A 23,071-nucleotide genomic window follows, 5' to 3' on the forward strand; every position below is an offset into this window, starting at 1 on the left:
ACGGTTAAAACAAGGTTAATCCTTGACGTTTCCTTTGAGAACAGATCAAATCAAACCCAAGCAAAAACCAAAATCAAATACAGCTGAAGCTGATGTCATATTTCAAGGTATTAAAAAGGAAATTGGGCTCCACTGCTTTCATCTAAGTCCCGCTGGCTTTGTAGTCTAACTAAGTTTTGTATCTTTTTTGGCTTTTAGTTCAAAAACGCTCCTGACTTGTAAAAAAAAAAAAGTATTTTTTTGTCCAGTAGAAACATTTGAAAACTTTGAATAACACCGCAATGCAATAAGAACATGAAAATGGGGTGACGGATCACAATGAACCACAAAACACAGCCAATTAGATCAGTTCTCTCTCTCGGCACAATCTCTAGCATATGCGATGTGCTGCGCAAAAGAGCGCAAAACTATGAACGGATCAATGACATGACGGGTCATTTTTTTGTCCAAAGGCCTAGATCTCTTTTATCGAATCCAAATGGTTTTAATTATATTTTGCTACAATGATTTTGAAGTGTCAAAAGGTCATTCAGTTTAACTGTCTAAAGGCCAATACTACGGTGGCCCAGTAGTGCACAACACAACGAAATTAAAAAAGCAAACATAAGTTCACAACACAACGAAATCGAGACACAACACAACAGAATCGAGCCACAACACAACGGAATAAAGCCACAACACAACGAAATCGAGCCACAACACAACGGAATAAAGCCACAACACAACGGAATCAAGCCACAACACAACGGAAATGCTCCCGACCACTAGGGGGCTCTCAGAGCTCGGTAAAGTTAGTTTTCCTTGCCACTGTTCTATAGAGTCGGCAGTAATATCAATACCACGATTAGTTTAAACAGTATGTAACCACTGCATATCGACATGAAATATTAATTCAATATCACCTACGTGCAAAATAGCTTCATATTTAGGCCTATACTTGTGAATGATTTGACGCGATACCACGAATCATGATGAAGGGAACGTCTGCCAATCCCACTAAGTGGTTAAAACGTATAATTTGTATTCATTAAAATTACTTTTAACATTTAAAAACAGACATATTCAAATTCCAAAGCTTGTCAGTATTACCAACAGGAACTAACAACCTTTGGAATTTGAACATGTCTGTTTTTAAATGTTAAAAGTAATTTTAATGAATACAAATTATACGTTTTAACCACTTGGTGGAACTGGCAGACGTTCCCTTCATCATGATTCGTGGTATCGCGTCAAATCATTCACAAGTATAAATATGAAGCTATTGTGAACGTAGTTGATTTTTAATTAATATACCATGTCGATATACAATGCTTACATACTTAAAACTAATCATGGTATTGATATCTTTGTAAAACTGTCGACTTTATAGAACAGTGGCAAGGAATAGTAATATTACCTAGCTCTGAGAGCCCCCAAGTGGTCGGGAGCATTTCCGTTGTGTTGTGGCTTGATTCCGTTGTGTTGTGGTTTAATTCCGTTGTGTTGTGGCTTTATTTCGTTGTGTTGTGGCTTGATTCCGTTGTGTTGTGGCTTATTCCGTTGTGTTGTGGTTTAATTCCGTTGTGTTGTGGCTTATTCCGTTGTGTTGTGGCTTTATTTCGTTGTGTTGTGGCTTGTTTCCGTTGTGTTGTGAACTTATGTTTGCTTTTTTAATTTCGTTGTGTTGTGCACTACTGGGCCACCGTACAATACAGCCATTTAATTTGTGATTAAAATATCTTAAAATGTAATAAATGTATATATTTTTTTTATTCTGGCATGATTTTATAACATCATATATTAACATACTGCAAAATGGTATTAAAATTATGCGTAGAAGTCGTTGCTTTGTTATGAGAAAGAATGTCTGGAAAAATTTATTTAATTGATGTCATTCAGAGTAACAAATATAAAGGGAGATAGGGAAGTTGAATAGGGAAGGCGTAGGAAGTACACCGTAAGCTTTTTGAAGAATATGAAAATGCGGTTTTGGCGGAAACACTTGGAAAGTGATCATTTGTTTATATAAAGCATATACAATTAAATTTTTTTCGAAAATGGCCGATCGTTTCGCTAGATGAGACCCTTATTCCTCGTCTGGTATTGTTTAAAGCCCTTTGAAGCTGCACTTCAACTGTAATTTTGACCTTCAACTGTATAAGGAGAATAATCCTGGAATGTTTTCATCAAAAACCTTAATTTCTTTTCGACTGAAGAAAGAAAGACATGAACAACTTGGATGACATGGGGGTGAGTAAATTATCATGAAATTTTAATTGGAAAGTGAACTAATCTTCTAAGTTGAATTATTTCTGAATACTACGAAAATATTAAGAAAAACTAAATTTTATGCAAAAATGAAACTTAATTTATCATTTATTCACCCTCATGTCTTTCCAAATGTGTATGCCCCCCCCCCCCCCCCCCCCCCCCAACAGGAAAAAAAAATCTCAAAATCTCAAACATTTTGCTTCTCAAGTAAATTTAACTGGAAAACAAAGCAAAAAATACTGCTTTTTTGCCGACTGGAAACTCTGCCAAGAAATATCACTTTAAAACAGTGCTGTAGCACACATTCAGCACAACTGGGCCAGAGGGAGAGCGAGAAACAGAGCAATAAGGGAAACACCTCTTTGTCTCCATGAACCAACAAACCCGAACCTCAATGTCCTCCAATAATTTGAGGAATTCAGATATGAGCTTCTCACAGTGAGTTCAAGTAAGTACAGCCTTAGGGAGGGACTCCTTATCTGGCTTATGATTCTCTTCCCAGTCCTCCCTGAACACATGTGTGTCAGTCCAGTCTCTCTTATTCCCTCCACAGGAAGGAGAGGCGTGTGTTTAAGGTATCAGGAGACTTCTCTGAAGCAGGCCAGACCACTCTCCTGCTCTCTCTTTCACAGCTGCCACATCACAAGACTCTTAAGTCGAGGTTCACAATAAAAGCACAGAGGCCATTCCAGAAATGAGAGCTGTCATCCATCTGGAAGGCAACTCCCAGTCAATCCCGTGCCCAAAGCTCTTGAGTGATTTCATTTGTACCTCTAAACCGTTCTGTTACTTCAGCACACTGAGCTGTGCACTCTGGAATTTGCAAACTGTTTATTTCTTTCTTTCTTCTCCACTTTATGTTTTGGAGAGCGTTGCTGCTGGAATGTTAATGACATCCTCAAAGCACTCCGAAAGATTCCCAGGCGACAGGTGCCAGGAGATTTCTGGAGCAACCCCACCTGACTAGTGCTCCTCTTTCATCCTCCACCACAGTGCAATGACACACACACAAATGCCGCAAAGTGCCACCAAGGCCTGCTGCTTAAGTCTAACAGATGGCCCCCCAAAAAACTACCGCCCGGTTTCTCATTCGGAGCATTTTTCAATTCATTTGAGACAGCTCAGAGGTCACTTGAGACTCTCAGCTCTAAGCTTGTGCACCGCTCTCATGATGCTGCCTAAACCCAGACTGAACAAACCTGACATCAAAAGAGAGTGTTCAGAAGATTAAAGGCTATCGGTTGGATCCTGAATCAGAGTAATGTACACTCAGTTTCATCAAAGGTGGAGAGAAAGGATTGTATTGGCACAGAAAATGACTGCTGGAGTCCAAGAAATCAAGAAATGCACACAAGTAACTCAAAATACAATGAGTAGGGATGTGCAAAGATACATATTTTCGAAGTCAAGTGTTAAGAAAGCCATGAGCAATAGAACGCAACAATAAACTATGCAGTCTGTGAATAACGATGTAAAAAAAGTTACGTTTTTTAAAGGGTTAGTTCACTCAAAAATGAAAATTCTGTCATTAATTACTCACCCTCATGTCGTTCTACACCCGTAAGACCTTTGTTAATCTTCGGAATGCAAATTAAGATATTTTTGATGAAATCCGATGGCTCAAGTGAGGCATCCATTGGCAGCAAGATAATTAACACTTTCAATGCCCAGAAAGCTACTAAAGACGTATTTAAAACAGTTAATGTGACTACGGTGCTTCAACCTTAATGTTATGAAGCGACGAGAATACTTTTTGTGCACCAAAAAAACAAAATAACGACTTTATTCAACAATATCTAGTGATGGGCAATTTTAAAACACTGTTTCATGAAACTTCGAAGCTTAACGAATCATTTGTTTCGAATCAGTGGTTCAGAGAGCGTATAAAATGCGTTTAATGAAATCACGTGACTTTGGTGCTCCGAATAACTGATTTGAAACAAATGATTCATTAAGCTTCAAAGCTTCATGAAGCAGTTTTTTGAAATCGCCAATCAAGATATTGTTGAATAAAGTCGTTATTTTGTTTTTTTGGTGCACAAAAAGTATTCTCGTCGCTTCATAACATTAAGGTTGAACCATTGTAGTCACATGAACTGTTTTAAATATGTCTTTAGTAGCTTTCTGGGAATTGAAAGTGTTAATTATCTTGCTGGCAATCTCTGAGCCATTGGATTTTATCAAAAATATCTTAATTTGTGTTCTGAAGATGAACAAAGGTCTTACGGGTGTTGAAGGACATGAGCGTGAGTAATTAATGACATAATTTTCATTTTTTTGGTGAACTAACCCTTTAATGTAAAAAGTTTTTAACGTTGTAAAAAAACAACAGTATAATATAAAAATATTGACTTAATAATAATGTGAGATAAATGTGAGCAATAAATGTGAGATTTGATGAAAAATATTCAAATAATTACAAATTGAGACCATATTATCTCTTTTAGAGTGTTTATTGGGAGTGAGAGTTCACTAATGAGCTCTTTTTGTGGGTGTTTCTGATTGGAGGATTTAAGGCACTGTTCTTTATCAGAAATTCGGCTATTATACACATTTTTTAGTTTACAATACCGTTACTTAATCTCAGAGCTCATAGTAGGTCTGTTTTAAAAGATCTACATGTTATTTTTTATGGAACAATTTCTCTATGGAGAAAGTCGATGAGAATTTTACTTCCTCAACCCAATTTTAGCGCTGCATTAGGCTGGTTTATTAGGAAATGTTTCCATTATACAAGTTCTTGCGTTCAACATCAGCTAGACAGAGCCCAAAGGAATGGAAAGTTGTAAAAACAACACAATGGCCTAACACTTCAGTGTGAATGTGTAGTTTATGGCTGTAGCAGCAGTGTTTTAACAGAAATTAATTTAAAGATACCACTTTACAAAGAGAGTTTACAATAAAATTGGTCAAACACACTACAAAAATGTTCATTCAACCACCAGTTTTTTTTTTTTACCTTAAAGGATTAGTTCACTTTAAAATGAAAATTACCCCAAGCTTTACTCACCCTCAAGCCATCCTAGGTGTATATGACTTTCTTCTTTTTGATGAATATAATCGGAGTTATATTAATAAATATCCTGACGCATCCAAGCCATATAATGGCAGTGAACAGGACAAATGAGTATGAAGCTCAAGAAAGTGCATCCATCCATCAAAAACGTACTCCACACGGCTTCAGGGGGTTAATAAAGGCCATTCTGAAGCAAAGTGCTGCATTTGTGTAAGAAAAATATCCATATTTAACAAGTTATAAAGTAAAATATCTAGCATCCAACAGACCGCCTTCTGTATTCAACTTACGAAGAAAATGTAAGGCTTCTCGCAGTTCACAACGCTTACGCTGCGTCCTGCGCCTTCCGTATTGAACTTACGAAAAAAGCATAACTGATGCAACATCAGTTACGCTTTTTCCGTAAGATGAATACGAAAGGCGTTCACTGCCATTATAAAGCTTGGATGCGTCAGGATATTTATTAATATAACTCTGATTGTGTTCATCAGAAAGAAGAAAGTTATATACACCTAGGATGGCTTGAAGGTGAGTAAATCTAAATTTTAATTTTAAAGTGAACTAATCCTTTAAATAAAGGCTAAAAATAATCAAACTAATTAAAATATAAGAAATCTAGATTACCTAGTTGACCTCACTAGTCAGTTGTTGAATGACTAGTCGACTATCGAGAACTATTGCCAACAAAGAGTAACACAAACATTCCTGCATATGTGGGTGACTGGAGTCAAGAAGCCAAACAAGCAGCAATCCAACTAATGAGAAAATGGATGCTTGTTTACATAAATGAGGCTTTTCATTTCCATTCAGTATTCCAGATGTTTCTGTATTCCCTGATGCGCTGAACTAATGATATCATAAGTAAAAAAGAATGCAACAAACTGTCTCATATCTCAGCAGTGGAATACATTTGTAAGCTGATACTTCATGAGGCTTCCCCTCACTAAAAGGTGCAGGGTATAATTTCAGAGCCAAATTACAAAATTACAAAAATAATTGTTACCAACAGGTTTCCCAGAACACTTTCCGTACTTCATTGGTCAACCACACAGATAGTCCCGCCCCCAAACTCACACTACTGGTTGAGTAGATGTTGCTATGTCTGCCTGGGCAGATCAAACAAACAAGACTCAAACAAACAAAGCAATGTTTTGAAAGCAACACAGAGTCACAGTGTTTACACCTAGCAGTGGAAATCAACCCTTGAATGCCTTACATGTAGCACATTACTACAGGATAAGAGAATGAATATTAAAATTACATGCTTCACCTTTAAAGACACACCTTACTTATCCACAAGCCCAAATAATCCACTTGTATATTGTGCTAAGCCTCATTGAGTAGGAGTATCCTGCTAATTTCAGGCTTCCTGCTACAAACTAGCTTTAGCTGCAGCAACAGCTTGTGCCCCTGCTGGAGAACTAAGGCACAAGCTCACGGTGCACCTCCCACTCACTTCACACTTAGCAGGGGTTCAGACCTCACAGCGCGCAACTGCCCTACTGAGCTCCACGATAGGCTCTGCACCAATGAGCTCTGAGCTCCATCCTCTGCTCTGGAAAGAACATGAGCGTGTCAGTGAGGACACAATGAGACTTATTTCGTGCTCTCCTTGTTTAGATTATAGTTACAAACAGGAAGTGGGTATAAAGGGTTAGTTCAACAAAAATGAAAATTATGTCATCATTTACTTAATCTCATGTCATTCCAAAGCTGAGATATTTTTGTCTCTCCATTGAAAGTCCAGGTATAACCAAAACTTAAAAGATCCAAAAAGGTCATAAAGGTGTAGTAAAATGAATTCGTACGAATCAAGCGGTTTAATCCAAGTCTTGTGAAGAAATACAATTACTTCATATGATAAACAGATTTAAAGGTGTAATATGTAATATTTTTGCAGTAAAATATCCAAAAACCACTAGGCCAGTGTTATACATTTTGGTCACTTGAGTACTTACAATATCCCAAATGTTTCCAACTATTTGTAAATCGTGAGAAAATTGGAATTTTAACCAAGGCTCCGGGACGTGTGAGAAGTCGCGTTATACACACGTTAACCCTCGGTCTGCCTCGATTTTGTAGAAACCATGGAAACACCAAAAACGCTTTAATATATTACACATTTTAATAGACAAGGGAACAACTGTTTTGATATATTTATAGACAGAAAACTAATTATTGTTATATAGCTCAACACATTTAGTCTTATTGTTTAAATCTAATTTTCTTGATTTACCATGCCTCAGAGAAAAACACTATTTTGTCAGGTAGCTAACATAGCATTATCAGATGCAGCTTTATTTTTAGTAACAGTAATACAGAATTTTCTCCATCATACAATAGGTTTTAAAATTAATTGCATGCTATTTATCAACACAAGCCATCCAATATTTAATATGATATTCTAAAATCAGTCTATCTTACTGCAGTGTGCAACACTGTCTCACAGCAGCCGCTGAGCGAACGCACAGAGTAACGTTATAACATCATTTTCAACACTCTCAAATGTATCTAATATGATAAACAGAGCTGTGTTACCTCATACTCATGACTGGAAAAGCGGAAGTGGCGCCGGCGACTGTGGCATAATAAAAGTTCCGCTGCTCGTGAGGTGTGTGTTGCGCAGTCGCTCCAGCGGCCTCGTTCAGCTCCCACAACACTCGGTCCTGCTCTGCTTCATACTACAGTAAAGTTAATAATCGCATCCATGAACATGATTTCTTCCTGAGTCCTATCCCGATTCTTTTGCACCGTCCGTTGAGGTGAAGACCACATGTCACAAGATTGTCCTCAAACTTGGTGTCATCAAGCTACGCCTTTGTTTTGAATAGCGACCTCTAGCAGACAGATATCCCACATACTGCACCTTTAATTAATCACATATAAACACACAGCACGGAAACTAGTATGTGCGTCACAGGCTAGAACAAACCTCATTACTTCTCGCACATCAACGTGCACATTTTTTTTGTGTTTGAATGTGATGCAATCTATGTAGGCTATATGTGTTGATCATTGTTTAGATGTAAATAAAAGCCTAAATTAAATCATATAAAGTGATAGCATCTCTTCACAAAACTTGGATTAAACCGTGGTTACCTGGACTTTCAGTGGAGGGACAGAAAACTCTCAGGTTTCAGTAAAAATATCTTAAATGTTTTGAAGTTTAACCAAAGTCTTATTGGTTTGGAATGACATGAGGGTAAGTAAATGATGACAGAATTTTCAATTCTAGGGAACTTTAACAAAAAAAGGTCCGTTGTGTACATTTATTGATTTTTTGATAGTTTATAACTCTCTCTTTGTAGGTTGAATTACCAGAAGAGTGTAAACACAGTTTTTGTTTTGGCAATTAACAGTTGTATTTCTATGCACTGATAACAAAGATTAATAAATACTGTTACAAATGTATCATTCATTGTTAATGTTAGTTAAAGTCTTCACTAACGTTTTTTAATGGGACCTTATTGTAAAGTGTTACTGTGATTCCAACGATATTGTGCCATTGTGGTGTGGATCTCTCTATTCTCATAGAATTAGAGTGATTATTAAAGGTGCCCTCGAATGAAAAATTGAATTTATCTTGGCATAGTTAAATAACAAGAGTTCAGTACATGGAAATGACATACAGTGAGTCTCAAACTCCATTGTTTCCTCCTTCTTATATAAATCTAATTTGTTTAAAAGACCTCAGAAGAACAGGCGAATCTCAACATAACACCGACTGTTACATAACAGTCGGGGTGTACGCCCCCAATATTTGCATATGCCAGCCCATGTTCCCAACATTATGAAAGGCATTACACAAGGGCAGTAACGTCTGGAGCAGCACAGCCGAATCATCAGACTAGGTAAGCAAGCAAGAACAATAGCGAAAAATGGCAGATGGAGCAATAATAACTGTCATGATCCATGATATCATGATATTTTTAGTGATATTTGTAAACTGTCTTTCATGTTGCTAATGTTGTTAAATGTGGTTAAAGTTACCATTGTTTCTTACTGTATTCACGGAGACAAGAGCCGTCGCTATTTTAATTTTTAAACACTTGCAGTCTGTATAATTCATAAACACAACTTCATTCTTTATAAATCTCTCCAACAGTGTAGCATTAGCCGTTAGCCACGGAGCATAGCCTCAAATTCATTCAGAATCAATGTAAACAATATAACAGTATACAATACTCACATAATCCGCCGCATGCATGCTGCATGCATGATGAACACTTTGTAAAGATCCATTTGAGGGTTATATTAGCTGTGTAAACTTTGTTTAGTCACTGTTTAAGGCAAGCGCGAGCTCCGTGGGCGGGGAGCGTCAGCATTTAAAGGGGCCACACGGCATAAATCGGCTCATATTTAATGATGCCCCAAAATAGGCAGTTAAAAAATGAATTAAAAAAAATCTATGGGGTATTTTGAGCTGAAACTTCACAGACACATTCAGGGGACACCTTAGACTTATATTTCATCTTGTAAAAAAACGTTCGATGGTACCTTTTTAAAACTTAGTTACTATAACTATAGTTATAGTTCTTGGTGTGAATGTTTGGTGCCATAGTAGTTAAACACGTCAATGTTCAGCTATTTACATAACCTGGTTCTAATTGTAACACATGAAAAACAAAGCCAAATGGTCATTATATTTATTGACCATCTGGTTGACAAGGAATTGAAACATAGGCTGTGTCAGAAACCTTAAAAAGGGCATCAAGCCACATCCAGATCAGATGTTTGTGTAACATCTGAGTGGAAGACATTTTTGAAGAAAGCATGTGTATCATGCCATGCCTATAATATCCCATAATGCATTTCATAATCATATTCCTTGCTGTCATAGCTAAGCTTGGGTAAAATAAGTTTAATACAGAGCACTAATGAAAACAGATGAAATGAGTCACTGACACAAATGCCAATAACAATGTTTGGTACCAATTATGGACTGTTACAACAGGTTTGTGGAATTATGCAATTGAGCAAATAAAAATACAATCACAAAAGCCTCCTTAAAGGGACAGTTCACCCAAAAATGAAAATTATTCCATGATTTATTTACCCTAAAGCCATCTGAGGTCTATAGGATAGGTCTATCTTCTTTCAGATGAACACCATCGGAGTTATGTTAAAAAATAACATAACTTATAAAGCTTGGAAGAGCCAGAATATTTTTTAATATAACTCAGATTGCGTTAGTCTGAAAGAAGATAGTCATATACACCTAGGATGGTTTGAGAGTGAGTAAATAATGGGATAATTTTCATTTTTGGGTGAACTCACCCTTTAAGTATATTTTGTTCTAGGAAGAATGTTTACAAAGAGCCTATAGAGGAATGTTGTCTTGGCACACCAACTGCATGTAGTTTTGACCCTGCACCCCCAGCAGACAGAGGTTAAGTGTTTTGCTCAGGGGCAAAACGGCGCTAGAGGAAGAGATCACTCCTGATCCTAGAGATCTACTTTCCTGCAGAGTTTAGTTCCAACTCTAAACAAACACACCTGACAGTCTTGCTTGAAAATTGCAGGCAGGTGTTGCAGTGGTTAAGACTAAACTCTGCAGGAATGTAAGATTTCCAGGAAAAGGATGCATCCCTCTTAACAATAGGCATAGTTTAGGCTGCTGGGGCAAATTGCTTTTTAAATTGCAAAGATGTGAAAAATGTATCATGTTTCTCTATTAATGTTATCATTCTTAAAGTGTTAGTTCACCCAAAAATGAAAATTCTGTCATTAATTACTCGCCCTCATTTGTCGTTCCAAACCCGTAAGACCTTCGTTCATCAACACAAATGAATATATTTTTGATGAAATCCGAGAGGTATATGGCTCGTCCATAAACAGCAATTTAACAGACACTTTCAAGGTCCAGAAAGGCACTAAAGACATCGTTAAAACAGTTGACGTGACTACAGAGTGCAACCTTAATGTTATGAAGTGACGAGAATATTTTTGTGCACAAAAACAAAAGAAAAATAACTTTATTCAACAATCTCTTCTCTTCCCTGTCATTATCTTTACGTAGTTGCTGCAGTAAGCACAGTGAAGGCTTTCATGTTTACGTCCCAATGCCAACTCATTATTGGCCAAAGATGATCACGTGAGCAGCACAACGCATGCGTCTGATGCTGTCGCAGGAGCTGACCAATAATGAGTCGGCATTCCGATGTAGAACCTGGAAGTTCTGAACATAAAATTAAGGTTGAACCACTGCAGTTTTAACAAAAAAAGTGTCTATTAAATTGCTGTCTATGGACGAGAATATACCTCTCGGACTTTATCAAAAATATCTTAATTTGTGTTCTGAAGATGAACAAAGGTCTTACAGGTGTGGAATGACATGAGGGTGAGTAATTAATGACAGAGTTTTCATTTTTGGGTGAACTAACCCTTTAATAGAGATGTTGCAAGTGACAAAAATCACACACACTTTTTTTTTTTTTTTACCACAAACATGGTAATATTATTCCATTCTCATGAGGACAAAAATATCTATTTTTAATAGAAAATTACGCAAAACAGTTTCATGGCTGGTAAGAAAATATTTAAATTTCAATATAAAATTTTATGGACCTTAAAAAGTTACTTTTGCACACTTCAGAAACAACCCCCATAAGGTCAGCCTTTGCTCTTGACTTAAGTCTACCACAATTATAAAAGAAAGGAGAATTTGGACATGTATAATATGAATATCCATTTGATTATCTATTAGTTAAGAAAGGTCAGTGTACCTTAATCTCCATAAAATCCATTCTTAGCCCTTGGAATTACATAATTCTGTTCTTCCACAAACTCCTATTATGTAAGAATTAGGCGTGTGTGTTTGTGCGTGCGTATGTGGGGGACATTAAATATGCATGGAACTGAGTATGCAGTCTGCATCAAAAGCAGTTAGGTTGTGAGGTCACATGCTTTGAAAGTGTCATTGAATGTAATATTGTAAAACAAAGATTTTGCTGTTCAATCTGAGGACTAGAATTCACTAAGAAAGATTGAAGCCTACTGATAGCATCATTTAGTTACACTTATTTGCTGTCTGCATTGATTTAACACTTGATTTGATAAAGGAATTTTACAAAAAATGTCCAATTTACTGTGGAACACAATTTGCATGATGCATGTTCCCCATCCTGCAGCTCTGTTGTGGAGGATACAGCACACTTCCACAATCTGACATAGTTTACTGGGACTGTGCGGCATGCAGTACATTAAGTTAAGTCTTCTAACTAATGAAAATGTGTTTGACTATACCACTCGCCTGTTTATATCGGTCTTCTCCATTATTTGACCGTCATTTGATGAATTACTGCTGCCATGATTGATCGAAAATTTATATAAACAACTCTTTTTAAGAAAATTCTGTTTAGCGCCTACATTTCTCTAGCAATAACAGCACAACGTTAACGGCACCTGGCAAATAGTGCTTAGTTATGTGTATAGAAAGTTTTTGTGCTGAAATACTGCATGCCAATGGCGAAACTTTTTAGTCAATTCGCCCCTGAATGTGCAAAAAAAGTGTCTAAGAATAACACAATTACCGGTGAAAAGCGGATCTGCTGAATTAGACTGCATTTAGCTTAAGGGTAGGGAAGTTCTCCCCAAATGCAGCATTAAATTCCTTTTACTCTTTTATGAGGAATCTAAAAAGGTGACTGTTTCCCTTCAGATTCTGTCTCCGGAGTAACAACCCTGTGGGTCAAATGGAATAATCCAGAAATCCACTCTACATTGACTAAAAGCCAGGCCCCGCTCTCCTGTGGTGCTGTACGTGTCTGCGAGTTCACTGCAGGGCTACTGTTACCACTCCTTTCAGCCTGCAGTGACGGAGGAGCAGGGGCTTGTACTTGTGAGGTCACTCCAGAGTGTTTTCCGATGCTGCCCAGACATGCTCTAAACTCCACGTGCTCCAGGCTCAGAAATTTAACACCCTCCGCGTGAGGAACGCCACAAAGTTACAAGTACAGACAGTGGAGGGCTACTGTATCCATCACTGAAAGCAACAGAAATGAGCTGCTCCCTCTATTCTGAAAGCCAGTTTCCATTCAATCTACTATCTTTTTGGTAATTCCAGGATTTCAGGTTACCATAAAATCCTTAAAGTGTTAGTTCACCCAAAAATGAGGGATAAATGATAACTTTCATTCTGTGGAACATAAAATAAATCTTTTGAATAACTGTTTTTGTCTGTACATACTAAATGGAGTCGACGCGGGTTCGAATCCGCCTTTTGCCGAGCTCGCTCTTCACCATTTTCCCGTCACATATCACATCAGAAAGGCATTTATTTTCAATAAAAAGGAAAATAATGTTCTAAAAGTGGAAATAAATTGCCTAACGTGTGTTTAATAATATTAAAAGTGTTTATTGGGTAGGGTTAGGGGAAGGTTTTTATTCACCCATTAAGGCAGCATCCATTTAATATTTTTAATAAATATAATCATTTACACTCTACTATATTATTGCATCCTCTTAATATACAAAAATACTGAGGTGCAAATAGTATCTGCCAATATAAAGTACAGATAGCATCTAATTACTATTTACTCTTATTGCAAAGAACTGATACTTTTACATGGTGTAAATAGAACCCATCGCTCTTTTCACTTAGTGTAAATAGAATATATTACTATTTTCACTTAGTGTAAATAGAATCTACAGCTATTTGCACTTAATGTAAGCATCTGTTGCTAAGTAAATATGCTATTTTCACATCTAATTGCTGTTTACACTTAGTGTGAATAGTCGTTGCCAAATAAAAATTGCAAACAAAAAGAGTTGAACTCTAAAACTTAATGGCCCTATACTTCCCTTAGTCTTTGGGTAGTAGCCAGTAACATTAACACCCGCCAACCCGACATATTCAGGTGGATTTCAGCAGTGGCGTGTAACGCAGGCACTCTTACAAGCCATTTTGGCGAGTTGAATTAAATATATAATATATAAATTTTTCAACTGTAGTCTTTTAAAAAGACATCTGAAATAACAAACTAAGTGCAATTTAGTGTTGTCAAAAATATTGATTATTTTTTTTTTTTTTAACATATCGATAGTACTGAAATACCTTGAATGCTTCCAGTACTCATTTTCTGAAGAATAGATACACAATAGCAGATGCGCTTTCTCCCTCTCCGACAGCGAGTTGACACACAAACCCGCCTCCCCTCACTCACTTGTTTCATTTACAGGCCTTGAATTTCAGCGTGGGATTGCATGTATTGCACATAATTTTACTCATTCCCGCAGATTTTGTGCTCACACCCAAAGTGCATGCACATAAAGCCACCTCTCAGTACTAAATTGAGTTCTTTTTCACTGCTTATTGTGATTAAACAGTCAAATACACACAAAATAATGTTAAAATGTACTTAGTGCAAATAGCCGCTGCCAATTAAAAATTGCAAACAAAAAGAGTTGAACTCTAAAACTCAATGGCCCTATACTTCCCTTAGCCTTTGGGTAGTAGCCAGTAAAATTAATTGAGTTAACATTACTAAATTGAGTTCTTTTTCAATGCTTATTGTGATTAAACAGTCAAACACACAAAATAATGTTAATGTCTTGGCGAGTATTCACTTAAACACGGTAATGTTTTAAGTGAACGGAAATAGTTGAGAAAGAAAATGCATGTGTAACAGTATAATGGATCTGTGCGTCAGGTCTTGAAGTGACAGCAGGTATATATATACCCAAATTATGAGATAATATTAAAAATATGTATTGTTTCGATGTCAAAATTGGTATCGATACCAAAATTGTGGCGAGTGAAAATGCTGATTGGCTAGTAACTTTGGAAAACCACTAGCCACAGTGGCTGGTGAGCAAAAAAGTTAATGTCAAGCCCTAGTAATAGCCCATTGTGAAGTTGACACTAGACAAATGGGGCACACTAATCACCAATGTGCATGTAAAGCTATTTAGGACAGTAATCTTGTGTTTTTAAAAGCGAGGCATGTGATGTTAGCCTTTAAGAACCCAAGCTGAACTGTGCTTGAATAAAGAATCACTTTTCAACCCATCTCTACCACATTCAAACCACCAAAGGGTATGGGAATTCCTTCAATTTCATCCAAGATATAAACACATGAATAATATCTATGTTGATCTCTAATTCATGGACAACAGCCAAGGCCAAATAGCTTTTCAAGGGCGATTTGGGAGGAGAACTGTTTGATGGTGGAGAATGGCAACAAATACTCAATGTTGTCCCTCTGTAAAGTCATGTTATTTAGTATGTAGACACGATGTACAGCACACACACAGCAGCTTTTCTTGTGATGTCAATAAGTTGCGACTGGTAGCCTTCTTTCAGTAGCATTAACCATGCCAGTCAGCGCCCAAGCATGCACAGAAACCCGGCAGGAAGGACCTCTGGCGGACATCCAATAGCAAAGTCGCTAAATAGCCTCTTCAACACAGATAACAACAGTTAAGACAGTATACAACTGATCTGAATCATTACTACCTTTGCAGCCTTCACTGAAAGCACAGTGCTCTATTTTTACATGAGCAAATGCCAAAAAAAATTATTTTTTTAGTTTAAAACACACGTGCCATGACCTTAGAAATTGATTTCAATGAACTACGTCATTTTTAAATAAAACTTAATATTATATATATATATATATATATATATATATATATATATATATATATATATATAATTACTCTAAAAAAATTATGTTGTGTAATCAAGATCTTAATCGTTATTTTCAGGTAAGATTTTAAATATTTTTCATATGTGACCCTGGACCACAAATCCAGGACCACAAACCAGTCATAAGTCACAATACATTGTATGGGTTAAAATTATTGTTTTTTTTTTTATGCCAAAAATTATTAGGATATTAAGTAAAGATCATGTTCCATGAAGATATTTAGTAAATTTCCTAATGTAAATATACCAAAAAAATATTGTTGTGAATGGATATGCATTGCTAAGGACTTCATCTGGACAACTTTAAAGGCGATTTTCTCAATATTTTTTTTTTTTTTTTTTTTTTTTTTGCACCCTCAGATTCCAGATTTTCAAATAGTTGCATCTCGGCCAAATATTCAGCTTTCAGATGATGTATAAATCTCACTTTCAAAAAATTGACTCTTATGACTGGTTTTGTGGTCCAGGGTCACATGTGTCCCTTAGGCTCGCCAAGTCTGCATTTATTTAATTAAAAATAATAGTCATTTCTCCAGTTTACAGTGTCACATGATCCTTCAAAAATTATTCTAATATGCTGATTTGGTGCTCAAGAAACTTTTCTTTTTGCTGGAGTTTTTGCTGCTTAATATTTTTATGAAAACTGTGATACACTACCAATAAAATGTTTGGGGTAAGTAAGATTAAACAAAAAGATAAAGGAAATTAATACTTGTATTCATCAAGAATGGATTAAATTGACCTAAAGTGACAGGAAAGACATTTAGAATGTTACAAAAGATTTCTATTTTTAAATTAATCAAAGAATCCTAAAAAAAAAAAAAGTGCAGTTTTCACAAAAATATTTAGCAGCAAAACTGTTTTTAACATTGAAAAATAATAAGAAATGTTTCTTGAACAGCAAATCAGCATATTAGAAACATTTCTGAAGGATCATGTGACTGAGGACTGTAGTAATGATGCTGAAAACTCAGCTTTGCCATCACAGGAATAAATTACATTTTAAAATATATTAAAATAGAAAACAGAAATACTGGTCTTTTGACCAGTAACCCCCCCCCACAAAAAAATAAAATAAAATGCATTTAAATGTATGAATTGTATTTGTAAATGTTTTAAAAAATCTTGTCATTCACCCACATTCCACTAGATGAACATCATGCAGTAATGTTTTATATAATAGAGCAAAGAACTTACCAGGCCATCACAATTGCTGATCGCCACTGATGTATCCTGCACATTGGTAACATAACCCACATATAAACAGTCACTGGGCAACAAGGGCTCAGAGTGCGTTTGGTTATTGTCCTCAAGCCACTCCACTTTGGCTCCTGGGGCCACGAGCCTGGAATTTAGCCTGAGGCGAAGGTGAAACTCCTGTCCGAAAACAGTGACGTTATAAAAGAGTGTCTCCTTGTGCCTCAGGTGGTCCTGCTCAGAGTTCGTCTCCTCATTGGCCTCTCCATGCTGATTGGCCTGCCTCCTCCTGCGCCGGTGGGACCCCTGCCCACTCAACCGGCTGGCAGAGACGGCGTGGGTGAGGAAGCGTCCGTCTGCATCCACGCTCACCGGCCTCACTAGCCCGTACTCCCTCAGGACATGCTGCAGGGAATCTGCCAGGGGCACGCACACAGTTACAAACATTCAAATGTGCACGCAAACATGAAGTCAATAGATTTCAAAACACATGAAAATTGTGTAACCTATTTAAAGGGTTAGTTCACCCAAAAATTTAAATTCTGTTAATTACTCACCCTCATGTCATTCCACACCTGTCCTGTAAGACCTTAGTTCATCTTCGGAACACAAACTAAGATATTTTTGATAAAATCTGATTGCTCAAAGAGGCCTCCATTGGCAGCAAGATAATTAACACATTTAGATGCCCAGAAAGCTACTAAAGACATATTTAAAACAGTTCATTTGGCTACAGTGGTTCAACCTTAATGTTATGAAGTAACGATAATACTTTTTGTGCACCAAAAAAAAAAAAAAACTTTATTCAACAATATCTAGTGATGGGCGATTTCAAAACACTGCTTCATGATGCTTTGAAGCTTTACGAACCTTTTGTTTCAAATCAGTGGTTTGGAACATGCATCAAACTGCCAAAGTCATGTGATTTCAGTAAACAAGGCTTCCTTATGTTATAAGTGTTTCGAAATTTCAATGGTTCACCACTGGGGGGCGTGACTTTGGCAGTTTGATACACGATCCGAACCACTGATTCGAAACAAAAGATTCGTAAAGCTTCGAAGCTTCATGAAGCAGTGTTTTCAAATCGCCCATCACTAGATATTGTTGAATAAAGTCATTATTTAGTTTTTTTGGCGCACAAAAGTATTCTCATCGCTTCATAACATTAAGGTTGAACCACTGTAGTCACATGAACTGTTTTAAATACGTCTTTAGTAGCTTTCTGGGCATCTGAAAGTGTTAATTATCTTGCTGGCAATGGAGGCCTCACTGAGCCATCGGATTTTATCAAAAATATTTTAATTTGTGTTCCGAAGATGAACGAAGGTCTTACAGGTGTGCAACGACATGAGGGTGAGTAATTAATGACAGAATTTTCATTTTTGGGTGAACAAACCCTTTAAAATAACATCTTTAAAATAAATATTAATTATTTAAATATAAAGTAAATCTTTTTCTTATTAAAAGTTAAAGAAAAAATCTATGGAAGGAGGAAAATTTAGGCAAGGAGAAATGAGACAGATGGAAAACTAATATTTCTAATTATATTTCAGGATGTCTGCTATCACCTGTATCATAGGGTCATCGGAAAAATTACGTGACACAAGTTAGGGGTAAGCTGTGTCACATCAACAGGCAGATTGAGTAAATGCCAAAAAGTATATTGTATAAGTAATTTGTATAAGCATAATAATAATAATAATTAATTAATTAATTAATAATAATAATAATTGGATTCCAAAGTGGTGTTTTGCTGCACATTATTCTAAGACAACCATAAATTAGCCATGAGAAGATTTAAAACCCTTGAATTTTTTGTATTATTTATTTATTTATTTTATGGACTCAGATTATTAAAAGTAATTTGGTCCTCATTTTTATTAGTATTGCTAAATTCAGATCACTAGTTCAGTCTGTGACACAGCTTACCCAAAAGCATCTGACACAACCCATAGGGGGAAAAAAAGAGGTAAATTTGCAATTCTCCAAAACATACATTTTTAGAGCTGAATAGATTTTCCTTGACAATACGACTGTCATGAAATTAGTTCACACATGCAAAAAAAAAAAAGCTTTTTAGCACAAAAAAATATGCTACTCATCACTTTTCTAATGTGCAGCTGAATATGACTAATACCTATCTATAAGGTCACATGACAAAAAATGTGTAGTTTTTTAGAATAAGGGGTATACAGATCTTACCCCATTCTCCCTTACAATGTGTCATGCATTCCTTTCATACTGATGAGAGAGGCAACACATTTGGCTGCTCTGTTTATGCATCCTATGCATAAGTGTCCTTCACTTCACCAGGAAAGAGCAGCTTACAAAGTAAACACTATAATATGATTTGCCTGATCTAATTTGACAGTAAAGTAATGTGCATGGTTCTTCTGTCTAATTTACTCTTCTGTGTACTCATCTTGACAGTAATGTCGGCATTTTGCGACAGTTATTTCAAGCAGAAGACACTAGATCCATCAGCTGTTTTACATTATTGACAGGTAGCATGGATTTTTGCGCTTCGTTTGACTTTCACAACCAACGCGTTAAGCGTAAATATAATACTGTATTATGACGTTCTTTTTACTGTAACAAAAGTTAGAGATCTTTCGGTTTAGATGTCATAAAAGTTCCAGACACTCAAATTCAAGGAAAACGTAGCTGACAGCAAATTTCTTCCTAAAACTCATTCATCTTTATAAAAGTATAAGTTGCTGAAACATGAGTTGCTCCTTCATAAAGCTGGACATCTGAACAGATCCGTATCTCCTGCATAAAGTAGCCTAACCGTGACCAGTACTGACAATAAAAACCTCTCCACGTACCTATACTGTTGGCGATGTAAAGAGTATCTGCGTGCTGAAAGTGAAGGAAAATAATGAAGAATGCACATCCAGGAGTAACATCCATGGCAGGTCCGCGGAGAGGGGAGAGCGCACGGGCGAAAGGCGGACTTTGAGATCTCAGATAAGCGATCCAGCAGCGAACGCTGCCCCCTCCTTCCCCCCTCCCCTTTCAGACTGACTGCAAAGTGCACTGGGGAAGATAGGCTCATTCTCACCCTCCCTGTCCAGCCCCCTCTCCTCCTCCACAGTCCAAGGTAAGCGTGAATGCAGATCCTCTCATGACAACAGAAGACCACCAACCTGATCGTTCTTCTCATCAGCGTTGAGGGGGAACTCCAGTTTTATCGTTCTTGTGATGCACTCGGGTGGTAAACATGAAAAAGCTGTCATACTCACACTTCAGAGTCAGAATCAAGTTCATTTGTTTAAGAAGTTTAATAAGCGCAATAGACGCCATTCAGTAATCATGTAGTAGAGAGCAGAGATATAATGTGAAGAATATGGGGGTATATAGGCCTATATAAAGGAAAGAAAATAGAAGATTGTATTATTTGAGTATTATTAAAGGTATTTTTGCTAAAGTTTTACACACAAAAAATCATTGTAGGCCTACACTCATGAGAAGACAATCATAGCGAAAAGCTGTTTTATTTTACATGGAGAGGGTCGCCCCCTAATGGGCACCGCCATGCTGTCATCACATGACCAGCTATGTAATTGACAGAAAATAATACTCTAAAAAATAATGATAATTATAACAGCAATTTATTATGGTGGCTGAGACAGCTCTGCAACTGAAGAAAACACATGCAAATAGAAAAAAAGAAATTAAGAAAACATCTTCATCAGCCTGACTACACACATAAATACTGTAAAAACTCACAACACAACCAAATACAGAAACACACTGCAGATACTCACAACAAAACCACATACAGCAATGCGCTGCAAAAACAACGCAACCAAATACAGAAACATGCTGCAAATACTCACAATGCACGAATGATCAGAATGTTAAAATAAACGAAAAACTCAACTTTCAGGTCGTCGACAACACCACTGACGAGTAGACATTGAACAATAAGCATGTCCGTGCCAGGTTTGTCACTTGTTGGGGTCCCCTTGAAACATGCACATGCAGCACGTTTCTGTATGTAGTTGCGTTGTGAATATTTGCAGAGCTTTTCTGTATGTGGTTGTGCTGTGAGTATTTGCAACACGTTTCTGTATTTGGTTGTGTTGTGAGTATTTGCAGTGTGTTTCTGTATTTGTTTGCGTTGTATTTGCAGTACTTTTCTGTATTTGTTTGCGTTGTATTTGCAGTACTTTTCTGTATTTTTTTGCGTCGAGTATTTGCAGAGCGTTTCTGTATTTGGTTGCATTGTGAGTATTTGCAGCGCGTTTCTGTATGTGGTTGCGCTGTGAATATTTGCAACACGTCTCTATATTTGATTGCGTTGTGAATATTTGCAGAGCGTTTCTGTATTTGGTTGCATTGTGAGTATATTTGCAACTTGTTTCTGTATTTGGTTGCGTTGTGAGTATTTGCAGTGCGATTCTGTATTTGGTTGCGCTGTGAGTATTTGCTGCACGTTTCTGTATGTGGTTGTGCTGTGAGTATGTACAACACGTTTCTGTATTTGGTTGTGTTGTGAGTATTTAACGCGTGCTTCTGTATTTGTTTGCGTTGTATTTGCAGCACTTTTCTGTATTTGGTTGCGTTGTGAGTATTTTCAGCGTGTTTCTGTATTTGGTTGCGTTGTGAATATATTTGCAACTTGTTTCTGTATTTGGTTGTGTTGTGAGTATTTGCAGTGAGATTCTGTATTTGGTTGCGCTGTGAGTATTTGCCGTGTGTTTCTGTATGTGGTTGTGCTGTGAGTATGTGCAACACGTTTCTGTATTTGGATGTGTTGTGAGTATTTACCACGTGCTTCTGTATTTGTTTGCGTTGTATTTGCAGCACTTTTCTGTATTTGGTTGCGTTGTGAGTATTTGCAGCGTGTTTCTGTATGTGGTTGTGCTGTGAGTATGTGCAACACGTTTCTGTATTTGGATGTGTTGTGAGTATTTACCACGTGCTTCTGTATTTGTTTGCGTTGTATTTGCAGCACTTTTCTGTATTTTGTTGCGTTGTGAGTATTTGCAGCGTGTTTCTGTATTTGGTCGCGTTGTGAATATTAGCAGAGCGTTTCTGTATTTGGTTGCATTGTGAGTATATTTGCAACTTGTTTCTGTATTTGGTTGCGTTGTGAGTATTTGCAGTGCGATTCTGTATTTGGTTGAGATGTGAGTATTTGCCACGCGTTTCTGTATGTGGTTGTGCTGTGAGTATGTGCAACACGTTTCTGTATTTGGATGTGTTGTGAGTATTTACCACGTGCTTCTGTTTTTGTTTGCGTTGTATTTGCAGCACTTTTCTGTATTTGGTTGCGTTGTGAGTATTTGCAGCGTGTTTCTGTATTTGGTCGCGTTGTGAATATTAGCAGAGCGTTTCTGTATTTGGTTGCATTGTGAGTATATTTGCAACTTGTTTCTGTATTTGGTTGTGTTGTGAGTATTTGCAGTGCGATTCTGTATTTGGCTGTGTTTTGAGTATTTGCAGTGCATTTCTGTATTTGGTTGCGTTGTGAGTATTTGTAGCGTGTTTCTGTATTTGGTTGCATTGTGAGTATTTGCAGTGCATTTCTGTATTTGGTTGCGTGTGAGTATTTGCTGCGCGTTTATGTATTTGGTTGCATTGTGAGTATTAGCTGCACATTTCTGTATTTGGTTGCGTTGTGAGTATTTGTTGCGCGTTTCTGTATTTGATTGTGCTGTGAGTATTTGCAGCACATTTCTGTACTTGGTTGCATTGTGAGTATTTGCAGAGCGTTTCTGTATTTGGTTGTGTTGTGTGTATTTGCTGCACGTTTCTGTATTTGGTTGCATTGTAAGTATTTGCTGCACGTTTCTGTATTTGGTTGCATTGTAAGTATTTGCTGCACATTTCTGTATTTGGTTGCATTGTAAGTATTTGCTGCGCATTTCTGTATTTGGTTGCGTTGTGAGTATTTGCTGCGCATTTCTGTATTTGGTTGCATTGTAAGTATTTGCTGCGCATTTCTGTAT

The 23,071-nt window shown here is 37.0% G+C and overlaps 1 protein-coding gene across 1 annotated transcript in view; it reads right to left on the reverse strand.

Annotated features, from left to right (window-relative positions):
- adamts2a (ADAM metallopeptidase with thrombospondin type 1 motif, 2a) overlaps positions 1–20,284 on the reverse strand; it is a 98,539-nt gene extending 78,255 nt beyond the window's left edge. Inside the window, exons 1-2 of the mRNA XM_048165543.1 lie at positions 19,940–20,284; positions 17,112–17,527 (exon numbers count right to left, since the gene is read on the reverse strand). Coding sequence (XP_048021500.1) covers positions 17,112–17,527; positions 19,940–20,024 — 501 coding nt within the window. The 5' untranslated portion in view covers positions 20,025–20,284. The remainder of the gene's footprint in view (positions 1–17,111; positions 17,528–19,939) is intronic.
- Between the last annotated feature and the right edge of the window lie 2,787 nt (positions 20,285–23,071).

The sequence above is a fragment of the Megalobrama amblycephala genome, linkage group LG18 (genome assembly GCF_018812025.1).
Source record: "Megalobrama amblycephala isolate DHTTF-2021 linkage group LG18, ASM1881202v1, whole genome shotgun sequence".
Lineage (NCBI taxonomy): Eukaryota > Metazoa > Chordata > Actinopteri > Cypriniformes > Xenocyprididae > Megalobrama > Megalobrama amblycephala.